The 17,315-nt window shown below is 42.8% G+C and overlaps 1 protein-coding gene across 2 annotated transcripts in view; it reads left to right on the top strand.

The window, feature by feature from the left end:
- Nucleotides 1-714: 714 nt before the first annotated feature.
- Nucleotides 715-17,315, top strand: part of APP (amyloid beta precursor protein) — a 153,951-nt gene continuing 137,350 nt past the window's right edge. Inside the window, exon 1 of one of the 2 annotated variants that reach the window (XM_072138596.1) lies at nt 715-923. In XM_072138596.1, coding sequence (XP_071994697.1) covers nt 867-923 — 57 coding nt within the window. In that variant the 5' untranslated portion in view covers nt 715-866. The remainder of the gene's footprint in view (nt 924-17,315) is intronic. The other variant, XM_072138597.1, reaches the window with a different exon arrangement.

Here is a 17,315-nt window from a genome sequence, read left to right as displayed (position 1 = left end):
TACCACCCACTCATCTAATGTGTGATCTCTAAGGCAGAATTCCAGATTAAAGGCTGTGACATTGCATTCATTGGTTATGTACACTGGTTGCATTTCAGGTCTGTTCAGATGCAATACCAATCACAGCCACTGTACTATCCATGGTGTTGGGCTTAGAGATCTTGTCCGAAAACATTAATCTCTTCATGTACCTGGTAGGGATGCTGGTTGCCGGACCCAACATATATTATATGTATGTTTTATCAATATATCTATGAATCAGAAAACCCCTTTAAGAGAAAATGTTAAGTTGCAGTTATATGGGAGAAACACATATACTACTACTAGTAAACGGCCAATAATTCTAGTAAGATACTAAACTTTGACCCTGGAATTTGTTCACGTTTGCCGAGTCATGACCCTTAAATCAGTAATATTAACATTTAAAATTCCACCTGTGCAGTCGATATATTTTATATTCTGGCCATTGTATGTCAGTGTTCACACTGCTGCTTTTTAACCTCATGTCTATAACAGTATTCCATCAATGTGTGCAGCTTTCTCCTGAGCACACAGAGGGTAATGTCACAGTAAAGTGTCACCTAATCCTGCCTGTAGCATTAGATTGCAGCAAGAAGTTGCAGTCACAGCTCCCCCCCTCCACCGCCCATTAATAGAGCATTGTAGTGGATGCACCTGCAGTTCCGTAGTCGGGCCGGCAGGGGTCTCTCGCGGGCGCGGGTGGGCAGGATCAGCTGACGCAGCCCGTAGATGTGAGTGTGTGTGCCTCCCGTGTACGAGGTTCTGCCGATCAGTCCACAGCACCAGCCCGGAGCAAATCACACCCCGATACCGGAGGCCCGACTACCGGATCTAAGGCTGCAGCCATGCTGCCCCATATAACGCTGCTCGTGCTGGCCGCTGCCGGAGCGCTGGCCATAGAGGTAAAGGGATGGGGGAGGGCAGAGCCTCATTGCTAGAGAGACACGATCGTGATGTAATGCCGGATCACACCTTGCTGCTTCCCTTTGTTGTGTGGTCACCCTGGGGATCCGCTGCTTGCCGAAGCTGTGGAGCTCTGCTGGATAAGGATCATTGAGATGTTGTAGCCCCCCAGGACCACCACTTGTCTCCTTCCCATTGACCCTTTCATGCCCCCTGCATTTATGATATGTCTGAATACCTTGCAGCCCTTCAAGGGGGCTTCCACCTGCTAATCTGCGCCTCTTTGCTTCCCTTCCTGCCTTCATAGATGACGCTCGTCTTACCCTGGCCCCACCAATCTTGCTGGCAAATAGCCACTTAAAGAAGGGGACCCTGTCTGATTAGGACTCCAGCGCCCCCTGTATCCCATCCTGTGCCTTATCTACCCCCCCATTGACCCTTTCAGTCCTTCTGTTGTCCCTCGTTTACATCATCTTCCTATGCCAGCCTTCGCCCCTTACCATTAACCCTATGATGCCCCCTCCCTTTCCTTTTGTATGATCATCATCCAGGGATTCTGCATGTTGGCTCATGTTTACATCATCGGGGATCCAGCTGCTGCCGATCTGTTAACCCTCTGTGCTCCTGTGTCAGAGCAGGTCCCCTTAATGAATGACCTTTGTCGTGTTCTCATTAACCCCTTAATTCCTGCATGCTTCACTAAGTATATACAATGTGCATTATTGGGGCTCTACATGGCGCTGTCTATTTCTTCCCCCCCCCCTCTTTAAATGTCTTGCATTCCCTTCAGGGGTCTTCTGCGAAGCTGGTACCACTTCCCCAGCCCCCACTCCCTGCATTTTTTTCCCCTTTAAATGACACTTGTCTCTTTCCCTTTCACATCATCCTCTAGTGATTCACTCCTTTAATCCATTGCAATTATAGCATGTCCTTCTCTGCCTATTACTGCTATTACATGCTTATTAGTTGTGGAAGTTCTGCATCTTATAGGCTGGTACGTTGCCCCCCTTCTCCTGCCAGCTGTGCCACATGTCTATGCCAGTCAGTCACAAGTTTTGTTATATATTGTGTACCCCTGGTGAGGTAAGGGTGCTATGATACAAAGAATTAGATTCTGTAGAAATTCTCTGTCTGGGTGTCTGAGACATCAAAGCTGTGAATGTATTGTGCCCGCTGGTGGCCGGCTCACAGAGGACAAGTCCTATCCATGGTCTGAAGAGCTGGCACTTAGAACACGGCTTCTTCTTTGTAATACCCTCTCCCCCGGCCTCGCTCAATGCTCTTGTTTTAGCTCAGTAGACTGGGTGCTATTAGCATACGTTGTAGGGTGGGGGCACTTATTTTGGGATTTTGGGTTATAAGAAGCTGGATATATAATTAGTCGCCTGGAGGGGGGGGGTGTCTCTGTGGGCTCTTCCCTTACGGTTGCTTATAAAAGAGGCACCAGATAAAAGGATTTGACTGAAGGAAGATTAAGATCCAGGGAAGATGGCGTCTCTGCATTGCTGCAATGAAAAGCTGGCTGAGAAATCCTCCCACCACGAGTCTGCTTTATTCATCCGCTCTGTGCCATTCACATCCAGACCTTGTTCTGCATCTATTGAGGTTCCTCAGACCTCCAGCCCCCCAACCTCCTGTGCTGAGACATCCATCCCAGACATGTCCACTTCCCTTACTGTCACACTTTAATTACAAAGACGTCACCCGGCCATGGAGGAGACATCTCTGCCAGGAATGACCCCAGACATGATGGTCCATCTATGAGCAGTGTCTACATACATTCTAGGATGTTTATGGATACAATGTTTCACGTTTACAAATACAATGTAACGTTTCTTGTTTGTTTATGCATCTGGTTTATGCATTATAGATAATATCTCTGCATCTTTGTGATCTCGGATGATTGGTTCAGCTTTCATGGAGCTTATTTGCCGGGTTCTCTATATGGATGATGTAAAAATTCCTCTAATCTGGAATCTGATAGACTAGAAGATATGTACTTTTTGTGTTTTTGGGGGGGAGTAGGGATGGAGATTTGCTGGCGATGCTGCATGGATGAAAAATGTGCAAAATAATCTGCATCCTTTTGCGGACGGCGTCTGGTATTAGTTGTTTTGGTTTTATTTTGTGCCTTCATCTTGGTGGGTTGGTTCTTATATGATTATAAATCCAAAATATTGGAAGAAATCTGGGGAATCTAGATCACCTAGCCTTCATGGACTCTATTTTGGTGGAGGTGAAGGGATAGCACTAGAGATGAGTGGACCCCACATTTGGGTTTGGGGGTGTCTCCTTGGCCAATCATAGCCAAGGCTAGTGGCAAAGGGCATCAATTTTCCAGTTTGGTTATTCGCCTACTAATCTGGCAATATGCAGCCGAACCTGGAAGCAAACATCTTCTCCACTCATCTGTAGATGACACCCTCGTTCAATTTAATTGCTGCTTTTTTATATTTTGTTTCTCTATTAAAACACGGCTGCTTTCTGCTAACTAAACTCCATTCAATTCTATACAGCTCAGCTGCAATACCGACACTCACCATGATCAGGAGTGGCGCTGTTTTGCATAAGAAACAGCCATGTTTTTCAACCCCTTTAAAAAAAACTTTCAAATTGATGATTTATCCTTAGCATAGGTCCTCAATATCAGCTCAGGGGGAGTCCGAAACTTGACACCCCTAGTCGTGCCAGAAGTATCTTTGCTCTGGCAACAGCCAAGTGGCCTAAAATGGTACTGCAGCTTTTTACCCTTCCAAACCACCACAATGTAGATACTATTATTGCTACTGTCGTTGTCTCTATGGATCTGCTTGGGGATCAGTGTACATGACACGGTAATATTTGTGCAGGAGGCAGGTCCTGGGTTCTTGATTTATGGAATTTGAATGCAAATACTGATTAATTTGTGTGCAAAAATGCGGTATAAAGTGGAGTGAAATAAAACAATATATATTTTATATTTAAACGACACCATAGCTGCCCACAGGCTGAATGTGATATAAAGTGGAATGGAAAGATACACTGTTTTATATGTTTTACATTTATACAGCTCCACACCTGCCCACAGGCTGAATGTGGTATCACAGCTCGGCCCCATTCCATCCAATAGAGATAAGCTGCAATATAGACAAATCCTTAAATGTGTGAGTCTTGTATGATCCTGCCTTGCTCTGTGTCTATATATACAAACTGTATAATATATATAAATGATGTAATGTATATGCGCACACATCCATTATATTAGGATTACCCTTGTGGGTCATGTGCTTGCAGAGGAGCACTCGGTGCACTCATTCAGCATCTGATCATTTCATGGACCACCAAGGTCTATAGGGGTTATATATGTATATATTCATGTGTATAATTGTATATACTGTATTCATATGGATCAATGGTAATTGCTGAAAATAAAATAAACACTGGTTCCGTGTCCGTTTACAAGACCAATTGTCCTATCATGGAGTAATTTTGGCATAACCTGAGGACCAGCTGGATTGTAAGATGTTGTTTAACCCCTCGGTCGGCCATCGTGGCACCGAGCGCTGCTGCAAGGCTGATCCGAGGTTATGGCTTGCAGATAATCTCCAGTCCTAGTGCGACAGTTTTTTTTTTTTTCTTGGAATTCGCTTGAGCACTTGCCAACCTGCAAAGGAGCATCGGTCCCGTCACCAGCATCACTGCAGGGGTATCTGGAGTCTATGGGAAGCCGTCAGGCTGCGAGCAGTATGGCAGGACTTGCAGGGATGTGGAGAAGCAGACAATGAGTGGCTTATTCTGTGCAACGTTTGAAACAGACTGAAAACCGACTCTCTTTGTGGCCGCCGGCTCGCCCAAGGGTTTATTAATACTGTCATTTAGAAATAACAGAGCCTATTCATACTGATCTAAACAAATACCTTCTATTCAGAGCTCAGGGCATGTGCAGATCCTGTAACCCTTACCTAAGGTCCTCCTAACCCCACATGTGCCCCGTCTCCTCTCACTTGTTTCCCCTCTGTATATTTTATGAAATAACAATTCTAGAACATCTTTAACTACAGTTTATTCTCCTGGAAATATATCAATAATGTCCCATTGGAAAGTAACCATTCCCCTTGTGAATGGGGGTGTTCTTAAAGGGAACCACATTTTTCAGAAATACAGGCAGTGGTAGGTTCCCATAGAACCCTATTTACTAACTGGCTCCCTAACATCCCCGTTAAATCCACTTTATAACCTTGCCTTGCATATAGCCACATCTAGAGCGAGTTGAGGGGGGAATGGCCTCCTCAGGCTGAATCCAGCAGCTCCTCCCCATCTTTTCTCAGCATCAGCAATTAATACCATGTGACCAGGGTGACATCATCTAAGGTCCTTTAGCCTCATAACATTTGCAGACTGTATCCCATGTATGTATCTTATTACAGAGCCTCTCCATGCTGTAGCTTCACAAGCTGTTACACTGTCTCCCCCTTCCTTTTTACCTCCTCAACAGAGGAGATGTAGTCTAACAGAGGTGGAGGGGGAACTACCTTCTACACCATGCAACAGCCTCGAAAGCAACTTCATGGAAGGGCTCTGGTGAATGCCCCATAGCCTTACTGACTCATTAGCATAATTTTAAATGTTGCTTTTAGAATGGAGGAGACAATAGATAACAAACATAAGATTACCATAGTCCCGGTGCCTGGATCTAGGAGTAGGTGGCCCTAGTTTATCATGATGGATTTTGATGGTAGATTTTTCTATAGTTGCTCAAAACTCAAATCTGGTTTCACTGGATTTGCAAGATTCTTTTGAATAGTCGGAGACCTTAAAGAAATGTTTAAAGAATCTTTATAATATTCTTTTTTACGAGACTTTTCCTCTGCCTTCACTCTGCACTCATCACTCATTCCAACCTCGCTGCTAAAATTAATTTTGTGCTCCACTGAGAGATTGAGTCTATGGAGAGGGAAGGGGGGAAGGGGCAGAGGAGGTGGAGGCGGGGGCAGTGAGAAAGAGAGGTAGAATGACGCTGGCAATGCAGTTACTGATAAGAAATTCAGTGTATTACCCCAGATTTAAGTTTACAGTTACACTGTCCAATATTGTTCTATAATGTCCTCCATGCTGCAGCTTTTTTTTAGAGTCTTCTACTGAATGAACACAATCTACAGGATCTGAAGCTAAAACCTGAGAATCAGAAATCTTTTTCTCTCACTTATTGGTAAATGCAGAATATAAGTCATGTCAGGGTCATTTATTGTATGTTGTTCATCCTCTTGTACGCACATGGAGGCTTATCTGGAACACTCACTGAAACGACAGCTATGATTTAAAAGGAATGTAGATAACTTGTTGTGTAATAAATGTATCACCACATTGAAGCTATGAATCCACTCCCAATGCATATGCACTGTGTCATGTGATCCTATTTATTTCTATAAGTAACAGAAACAGCGCCAGTTATTGCAGTGGCTGTGTCTGGTATTGCAGCTCAGATCCATTTACTTTGACTGAGAACATATAAAATGAATCCGGGGGATGGGAAAGTCTATTATAATTGGTTTACTATCTTTTTAAACTCCTGTTAAAAAAAAAAATAATTTTAGTATGGTTTTGGCATTTTTTGCATATGCATTTTGTTCTGATGTTTTTAAGGTTCCATAAATAAGTCTATGACGCAAAAAACGCCATAGAACAATAAAAATAATTTTTTTACATTTTTTTGCAATCCAGCTTCTGTATGTTTCTGGCTTTATTCTTTTTTCCTTCCGCGTCACATAATGATCTGACAATAATCTGGTAGTGTGAGCTGGAACAAGTAGATGTGGAATTTGTAGAGAAAAGGTTTCCAGCTCAGATTCACATCCAAGTCTCTTCTCGTAGTGTATTCAATAATACATAGTGCAGGGCAGAGAGCAGAAGCAGGTCCTGTACTGGTCTCCTGCAGGCTCACAAAAAAAATCCTACTCTAGAGGTGCCCCTACATTCTGTGGGTCCATCTTTGAATCTCCTCTAACTCCTAGGCTACACCTGGACTTTCCATCGTTTAAAGGGGTTGGACACTCTTTTTTACATAAGTTTCCCATGTGCCTTTACTGCCTTGATGATAATCCCTGAAGGTTAATCCATTCATATTTACTTTAGTGCTGTGTGCAGACCCTCTGTGATTCTTTGTTGTGAGCACTGATGAATAGGAGTGGCTGTAGCAGGAGAGTTATGACTCATTCTGCTCCCTCCCCCCTCTTCCTGTGACTTTCAGTGAGATGGACTGAGAGAGAGAGAAATGGCGGATGATGCTGTAACGATGAGTTGGAGCAGTGAGAGAGAGGAAACACCAGTACGTATACATATGGAAGGGGTTTATTGAAAAGTGGCCAACAGATGCAGGTTGGTAATGTGGATCTGCCTTTTGACCACTGGTATACTGGAGGTAGTTGAGACCTTAGTGGTCCATGTGACCTGCCATGTTCCTATATATGTGTATGGGATGGAGAAGCTTTAATATCTGTATACCCCATAATGTCTCCACTAATTTACCTGCCCTGGAAAATTGTATTTTAAGCAGAAACCGATGGAAATGAGACAGAATATTGGTGGACGCTGCCAAAGTAAATGTTCTCTACTATAGTTTGGAATCGCTAGGGGTCACCGCTCTGATGGGCTGATGGTACTTTTATAACATCTGGTGTCCCCTATAAAAGTGATATTTCTTGTGTAATAACAATGCAGGATCTTGACTTACTGTAATTTCTCTGTTATTCTTCCTGGAAATATGTGAATACACTAACAGCTGTATGGAAGCAGTCAGTCTAAGACTATGCAGGGTCACACTATTTTGTAACAATGAGCTCATGGTAACGCCCAGTTGTCACTTCTTCCATAAATTTATGGAAGGAATATAAATTTATGGAAGGAATAACAGAGGAATGGTACAGTGTAGAGCGCTAAGAAAAGGTGATGTAGAAATGTTATTTCATATGGAATACAAATATTCAATGAAACTGATTTGACTTTACTTGTAGTGGACTAATTTTACAAAAAATTCCAAAAATGTGTGTGAGAAATAGCTACTAATAACAGAGCAGTCACTCCTGTTACTCCTCCTGTCAGTCTTGTATTGTGAGTGCTGTGACTGGGGCGATGGATGACAACATTGTGGGACATAGCGGAGGATATGACTCAGAGCCGCCATTAATTACCGCAGGGAAAAATCTTTAACCTTTCATCTGCCGCAGAGATTCTTGTCTTGTATGAATAATTCATAAAAAGAAGAATAGGCTGCACATTGGATGACCGGGTCAGGGAAGGGTTAAACCTTGTGGCCCGGGATGTTTGCTCCTCACTTTACACTGGCATTCCCGGATCAAGCAGTTGGCATGGAAGGTGACCCGGGCGGCCGTGTTACTACAGCCCTTCACATACCCCAGAGCAGTCATGGACTCACTATGTGTCCTGTATGTGGGGTCTTACATTATCCGGACGTTCTGTAAAACTCTATTCTACTGTTTTATAGTTCATTTAGTCTTTTTAAACCCCTAAACTTTCCCACAATCCTCTGTGTAGTTTTTGGGAATTAGTTTAGCTTTCCTGGAAAAAAAAAAATTTCATCAAAAATGTTCTGTCTCGTACTATTATCACTCATGTATTGGAGCTGCAGTACCGTCCACAACCTGTAGGCAGGGGTGGCACTGTATTTGGGAAAAAGTACCGTAGTTTTTTTTCAGTTGACGGAGATTTTTTTTAATAGGTAAACGGAAGATTTAAAAAAAGAGGGAATTGTAGAAATAGACATTTCATACCATATCGGAGGGGGCTAGTGGGATATAATCTGGTGACAAACCCTTTAAGTCTACAGTAAAGGGATTTAGCACCACTAAATAGCCTTTTAATCATACCTTTTGTGTATGTTGTAAAATAATCTCATATTACAGGATTGTAGATTTCCCAACTGTACTGGGGATGTGTCCTCACACTGCTGTGCTCTCCGCTCTCTGCAGTCAGTATTGGGTATTGACCCTGGAGAGCTGTGTAATCCTAGGTTGTAAGTAGCAGCATTATTATATTACAGGATTGTAGGTTCTACAATTGTACTGTGAGTGTGTCCTCACACTGCTGTGCCCTTGGCTCTCTGTATTTGACTGCACCAGAGCTAATAGAATAAGTAACATAACAAAATAGTCTCTTCCTCTACTTATTCCATCTGGTCCTGATGAATCCTAGGCCTCTTCTGTGTTTACTTCATTACCCTCATTGGGGGAGATTTATCAGAAAAGAGGTAAAACTGTTCTAATTGCCCATGGCAACCAATCAGAGGTCAGCTTTCTTTTTCCTACAGCAGTTTTTAAAATTAAAGTTGAGCTCTGATTGGTTTCCATGGGCAAATAGAGCAGTTTTACCTCAGACATTTCTGATAAATCTCCCCAATTTTCTAGAAGATGACCTGCAGCAGCGAGTGATTGGCCGGGCAGGCACCTCAAAGCATTTCCTGTGTATCGGGAGACACAGGAAGTGAAGCACAGCCGGACTGGGCATCTTCTCGACTGGGGCATTGGTGAATAGGAAGATGGGTAGTAGCCTTTTGTCATGTTAGTGGCCCCCATGTTCAGATACTTTGACAACCCCCTCCCCCAAAAAAACTCTTAAAATAATGAAAAAATATAACACACTAAATTCTCTACAGCAGGAAGCTCCTCCCTTACTGTTCTGTCTGCGAGGGCAAACAGGACTGAAACCATCCTAATAGGAGTCATTCACCCACTAAAAAATTTGAGATCATGAGGGAACTGATCACAGTGGTGCAGAATTACTTACCCGGTCCTGTCACAATCCCGCGGTGCGTTGTCCAACGAGGATTCGGGTCTGCCACGATTCACTAAGCTCGTGCACCCGAGTTCCTGCATCCGTCGCTTCTGGTGCGTGTCCTGCGACACTTTTCTAAATGTTATATTCTGCACGTTGTCCGAATCCATCGGGTTGTCAGACTGCCCGCCCCCCCATTTCTGTCGCGTGCAAGCCTGCACCGATGCGCAAAAATCCTGGGGCAATTCGGCGTAAAACGGAAATAGTCGAGAAACCCTACGAAAATGCGTCCGTCGGACCCTTAGTAAATGAGCCCCAATGTTGGTGAAATATCTAACAATTTGATATCACTTGTGTACACATAGAAGATTCCAGAATATATACGCTGTTAGATATGTTTGCAGAAATAAAAATACTCAAAAAGATCATATTAATATTTTTGCTCATGATGCTGGTGAGAAGGCCAACATTAGAGGCTGACATCACCTTGGTACCATCAAGGGTACCATGTGTAGTCCAACAGAGTTCCTCCTAATTCTCCCTTTACTTGGGGCCACAAAATTTTCAAGCCCTAAACCCCTTTTATTTTCTTAAACATGGAATGGCCCAAGTCTTGGTCTTCTTATCTTCTTAGATACAGTACCTGATGATGGTGGCAAAGGCAACCTGATACATCTAAGACATATCTCCTCGCATTGATTTCCATTTGAAATTTAAATCTACCACCAGGATGAAGGATTGTAAACCAAGCACACTGACATACTGGTGTGTACTCCATCTGGCAGGATATGCTCTTCTTTTAGCTTCTTATGCCCTTGTTTTTAAGCATTTAAAATACCTCAGGGCCTCCAGGCTCCATTTACCTCTCAGACTCATTTGCATAATTTTTAAACCATTTTTCCTAAAAAAAAAAAAAAAAAAAACTAGGTCCTAAGAAGCTGCAAGAACAAATCCTGCCAGACGGGGCGCACATCAGTATGTCAGTGTATTTGATTTACAATCCCTCATCCTGGTGGTAGATGTCCTGTGACCGGATCCATACATACACGGATCCGAAAACAGAGGCACTCGTGACCATAGATGTGGATACGTTAACTGCTGCATAAGAAGCCCCGACCCATAAACAGAAGTTGTTCTGTTTTCAGAAGAATTCAGCCTTGGTTTTTCTATTCCTAGATGTGTGACTGACTGATGATATATTTCCTTGTATTAAAGGGATTTTTTCTAGTTTCAAAAATTGTGACTGCAATGCTGCAAGATTTGGAAAGGGTAAAAAAAATACTCGTCTCCCAGTTCCATCATTCATGTTCTGGTCCAGTTGAACTTCAAGTAATTACACATGTCGCAATCGTGATGCATGTATTGGCCGAATCAGCCGTGGCCTCCATGTCCACATTTTGTTAACCCTCTAACCCCGATGACCACTAAGTACAGCAATAGAGTCAGCTGACCCATGTACAATGAGCATGACTTCCTTGTCGGTGACAGCAGGGCCGGCTCCAGGTTTCAGTGGGCCCCTGGGCGAAAGAGCCTCAGTGGGCCCCTAAGCAGTGAAATGCGGTGGCATTAAAAACGCTGAATCTTAAGATACAAATATTGATATTGATACAAACCCTTCCCCCACGGCTCCATTAATTAAGTATATACAGCAACCAGGCTCCATTAATTACGTATATACAGCAACCAGGATCCATTAATTAAGTATATACAGCAACCAGGCTCCATTAATTACGTATATACAGCCCCCTGTTCCATTAATTACGTATATACAGCCCCCCCAGGGTCCATTAGTATACAGCACCCCAGGCTTCATTAATTAATATACACCCCCCAAGCTCCATTAATTAATATACACCCCCCAAGCTCCATTAATTAATATACACCCCCCAAGCTCCATTAATTAATTAATATATAACCCCCCGGGCTCCATTTATTTATTAATATTTACCCCCCAGGCTCCATTAATTTATTAATATATAAACCCCCCCAGGCTCCATTAATTAATATACACCCCCCAGGCTCCATTAATTTATTAATATATAAACCCCCCCCAGGCTCCATTAATTAAGTATATACAGCAACCAGGCTCCATTAATTATGTATATACAGCAACCAGGATCCATTAATTACGTATATACAGCCCCCTGTTCCATTAATTACGTATATACAGCCCCCCCAGGGTCCATTAGTATACAGCACCCCAGGCTTCATTAATTAATATACACCCCCCAAGCTCCATTAATTAATATACACCCCCCAAGCTCCATTAATTAATTAATATATAACCCCCCGGGCTCCATTTATTTATTAATATTTACCCCCCGGGCTCCATTAATTTATTAATATATAAACCCCCCCAGGCTCCATTAATTAATATACACCCCCCAGGCTCCATTAATTAATTAATATATAACCCCCGGGATCCATTAATTAATATAAACCCCCCGGGCTCCATTTATTTATTATTATTTACCCCCCAGGCTCCATTAATTTATTAATATATACCCCCCCCCCCCACAGGGTCCACTAATTAATATATACCCCCTTGAGGCTTCATTAATTAATATATACCCCCAGGGTCCATTAATTAATATATACCCCCCCCTCCCAGGGTCCATTAATTAATTAATATATACCCCCTTGAGGCTTCATTAATTAATGTATACCCCCCTTCCCAGCCTCCATTAATTAATTAATTAAATACACATTATTAGTGGCCAGAAAAAAAAATAAATGCTAAGTTACCTCAAGGGCTGCATGCGATTTCTTCTTCATCTCTTCTGGGGCTCGCCGCTCTTCTGCTACATCTTCAGCACAGCGTCTACTGTGCAGCAGCAGGGACGCTGTGAAGTCATCACGCCGGCAGCGTCCTGCACAGCAATAGGCGCTTTGCAGCAGAAATACATCGGCGACGCCGATGCATCTATGTTCTTATGTCCTGTGACTGCCCGCTTGCGGTGCCGCCCCCTGTCAGCCGCGCCGGCAGTGTGAATGAAGCGCTTCTCACGCTTCTCTCAATTACATCGGCAACAAGCATGCCGATGTAATTGAGTATGCTTGAATTGGCAGTGTGTGCTGTGGGCCCCTCTGGGGCCCCGGCACTTGCCCGGGGAAGCCGGGTGCTGGCGCCGGCCATGAGTGGAGCAGCTGTGCTGGAACTGGCAAATTTCTGAAGAGGTGAATAGACTCCTTTTTTTTTCCATTTTCACCCTGAATCTGCGGCCTGGACACAATTTTTAAATCTTGTAAAACCCTCTGACAACATGATTTCCTATGTGTGAATGTCGAACCAAAATAAACCTGTTTCTTGGGGAGGTTTGTGTTGTGAGTTCTCGCGTCGCTCCGTAATGCATTCCCCACACATGAAGAAGGCTCTCTGTGTAGTAGACATTGCAGCTGTTCACAAGTTGGGTTCATCTAAGGGTGGCAGGACTTCATATATACAACCCCTGCACTTGTCTAATATATGGTCTCTGCTGCTTTGTGTCTTCACACCTCACTTTATGGCTGCAGTAAAACCGTCCCGCCGTAATATTTAGAGATGGGTTTACAACAAACCCTTGTGTAGTCGGGAAGATTGAGAAGGACTTTAAAAACAATCGGGGGTTTAGGGTTTTTTTGATGTCTAGTATATAAATATTCTCTTTTTATTTTACCTATGTTTTACTTTACATATCTTGCTCTACGTTCTATTGTTCTTGCTCTATTGTTCAATATGGGGTTCTCCCCCTAAAATATTATAGGCTAAAACACAGAGGAATTTACTTCTTTACTTGGAGAACATGGAAAGGGGTTCTTTTGGTTTACAAATCCTTGTGTGAATTATTTTTGTGTGAATAGATGGGAGACGGGTCTTGTTTCTAGAGTAGAGGCAGATCTTAACCTTAAAGGGAACCTGTCATCAGAAATTGACCCAATAAACCACTACCAGTATGTTGTCAAGCAGCTGAACAGCTTCCAGATCCCATTTCTTTCATGACCCAGTGTGGTGGCATCATCTAGAAAATCAACTTTGAAGTGAGATGTAAGTTGAATGTATAAAGTCAGGGAGCTGGAGAGTTTAACACTGAAGTCCAGCTCTCCCTGCCTTTTGATTACCTCCTTCCATTTGTTTGGCATCATGCGCTGGACTTCAGGAGATCTGATCAATGATGTCCCTGGACGTAGAACCATCAATTAAAAGTGAAGGGGACGTTCTAAGTCAGAGAAAGCTTGACTCTAGTGTTAAACTCTCCGCCTCCTTGACTTCATAAAACCAAGTTACATCTCACTTCAAAGTTGATTTTCTTGATAATGCCACAACACCAGGCCATGAAAGAAACATGATCTAGAAGCTGCTCAGTTACTTGAAAACATACTGGTAGTGGTTTATTAGGCAAATATCTCATGATGGGTTCCCTTTAACCCTGCCTACAACATGGACTTCCCAATAATTCTTAAGCGGGTCTTCCATTTCCCCCACAAATTGTAATTTGCCTGCAGCATATTGTAGAGAAATGCACCATGATTTCAAAAATATTTTATTTCTGTCATTTTATGCTATTTCTGAGAAATTCCCTCAACAATCCATATGCTAATGAGCAAGTTGGTGCACCAGTATGTGTCTTTAGCACCACAAGCTCTATTATTCCTTTCTAGACCACTAACCTCTCCATCAGTTAAGCAGGAAACTTGATTTTTGGCATGTGGTAACACTAGAAGAAAAGGGAAGTGAGGTGGGCAGGAATAACAGTGCTCTAGGTAGTGAGGAACTGCCTCATTAGCATATGGATTAAACTGGGAATATCTTGGAAAAGGGTTACAGTTATGATGGAATTTGCACTGCATTTCTCTACAATATGATGGCAGATTAGAAGGCTTGGGGGAGGTGGAAGAAGCATTTTATTTCTTCATCTAGATTACGGAGCAGAAGACCCTATGATTCTCTTATAGATGGCAGACCCTTCTTCCAAAAAGTGTGGTAGGGATTTTTTCGGGGGATTATTGCTTAATATTAGTGCAAACCACGAAACCGACTTAAATTCTGTAGGTTGTTTCCATATTTAAGCAAAAAACATTTTTGGAGCTATTTCTTCAATATCGGCAATGGGCTTAGATCCCTGCAGCTATGCATCAGACAGTCACCCTCTGGTCCTATACTGCAAAGGCATGGATACGTTTGGATGACCTCATGTGCCTGGCAGAGGCTTAGGAGCTGTCACTGGACTGCCGGTTTCCATAGGAATTCTTTGGGTTGCGTCCAGAAGTTGACTACAGCTTTTATGTCATTGGAAAGTGTCAAATGTAATTTGCCTTGTGTGACTGAAGTCGGTGTTCACTATGAGAATGTGGATGTGTCAGGACTATCCTCTAGAGCCTCAACTACATGTGTTTGTTGCAAAAGGAAGAGCAGCTCCGAGGCACAAGCTTCTGCTCTTAGTGGGTGAACTACTGTGAATACGAAAAAATACTATAAATTTTTGGCAATCAAAAATCCAATGAAATCCCATATGTGGAAGAAGGAGCTTTGGCCATATCCTCTTGCACCATGGTCACTGCGCTGTATAAGTATCCCTTTAATTCTGCATTGGATATGGAGATGTCTCATGCAATTGTGGGAAATTATCTAAGTCCGTCTGTCTTCATGCAATAGCTCGCGCTTGTTTAAATGATGGCCCCCTAGAGTTATCGGGGACTGCGCTCTTGAATTTTGTGGTCAGCATTTCCTTGGCTGCAGTAACCTGTATTTCTCTAAAATTGCAGACGCCTGCAGCTGCTATGAATATAAGGTCACCTTGACAAATTTTTCATTGTAGCTCAAATCTATGCTGCTCCTTGTGAGCGGGAGAGCCTGTTACATTCAATTATTGGTTTACGCTTCCCAGCCTTCCTGTGCTGAATGAACACCGCAGTCCGCATTGGGCAGAATTACTGCAAATGGACGTAGGAATCGGTCCGGTTAATGAAAAACCTGTTCTCTGTTGCTGGAGAAACGATAATTGTTCTTTGAGGGGGCGGGGTATTATTTTGACACACTGCTGGCCGGTAATTCGCTTTTTGCTTATGGTGCTCCCATCATCCTTGATATTGAGTATTGCACATTCATACCACCAGCCCTTTAACAGATATTTATTCCATTTTATTTTTATATTAATGGTCTTTCCATAGAATACGTCATCAAGTATTGTTGGAGATGTTGAGCTGCATTACCCAAGTTGACCAATATACAGAAAATGGTGCTGTTTTATTCTTTGCTTTAAAACACAGAGACAGTTTTTATTCTCATCTTACTTTTTAATTTTCTATATTTTTTTTCTCCACCCTTTCATCCTCCCACTCTTCTTCCTCTACTTTTCTTTCCCTCTTCCTCCCCATACCTTTCCTTCTCTTTCCATCTTGCTCCCCTTTCCTTATTCATTTTCTATTTTTAACTTTTCTTCCTCCTCTTTTGCTTTCCTCCTTGCTCCCCTTTCCTTTTCTTCCCCTTTCCTCCCTCCCCTTTCCTTTCCCTCTTACATTTCCTTCTTCCACTCCTTTCCTTTCCTTCTTCTTCCCCATTCCATACCTTTCTCTCTTTCTATTTCCCTTTCCTTTCCCTCCTTTTCGCTTTTTCTTTCCTTTCCCTCCTTCTCTTTCCCTCCTTTTCGCTTTTTCTTTCCTTTCCCTCCTTTTTGCTTTCCCTTTCCCTCCTTTTTACTTTCCCTTTCCTTTCCCTCCTTTTTGCTTTCCCTTTCCCTCCTTTTTGCTTTTCCTTTCCCTCCTTTTTGCTTTCCCTTTCCCTTTCCCTCCTTTTTGCTTTCCCTTTCCCTTTCCCTCCTTTTTGCTTTCCCTTTCCCTTTCCCTCCTTTTTGCTTTCCCTTTCCCTCCTTTTTGCTTTCCCTTTCCCTTTCCCTCCTTTTTGCTTTCCCTTTCCCTTTCCCTCCTTTTTGCTTTCCCTCCATTCGCTGTTTCTCCCAATTTTTCCCCCCTTTCCTTTTAACTTTTACCCTTTCCTTTCCCTCTCTTTTTTTCCTGAGCCTAGAAGACATTTCCTGAGGACTATGTGGAATTTATTCAGCTAAAACTTCATGAGCGGAACTTGTGTAACGGGGAAATGTTCTACTAAAGGAAAACCTTGTCCTTGTTTTAAGGGGATCAGTCGGTCATTTACGTTGACCCCATATTGTAACCTGTTATGGCAGGTAACTGCAAGCCGACTTCTAGAGCTTCAGAACTCTCACTGTCAATCACTGTGTGTGGTTGGGGTAATCAGGACTTCTAGAGCTTTCCAGCACTGTCCTCCGTTATTCCCAGGTCATGAGCAGGGCCGGAGCCTGGTCCTGAAATCCTCTGCATTATTGCTGCACAGCTGATCTGTGTGTGAACGGAGTCTTAAAGAAAGATCGTTAATATTTTCTATCCCAAAAAAACCTCCTTTACTTTTGCTAGAAATGGAGAAAAACACTATAGAGTTCCATAAAGGAATGCTTTAAAAAAGAAATACAAATTTTCCCTAAAATCTTGTTTTCCTGCCTCCTTCTCTCTGCCATTGATGCCAGTAATAAGAAATCCCGGCTCAGGAATAAGGAACTTTCCATTAGAACAATGAAGCGTTTCGTTTGTTCTTGGGCATTTGATTTTCAATTGTATTTTCAGTCCGACCCCAT

The sequence above is a fragment of the Engystomops pustulosus genome, chromosome 2 (assembly GCF_040894005.1).
Source record: "Engystomops pustulosus chromosome 2, aEngPut4.maternal, whole genome shotgun sequence".
NCBI classification, from domain to species: domain Eukaryota; kingdom Metazoa; phylum Chordata; class Amphibia; order Anura; family Leptodactylidae; genus Engystomops; species Engystomops pustulosus.
This window is presented reverse-complemented; position numbering and strand designations above follow the sequence as displayed.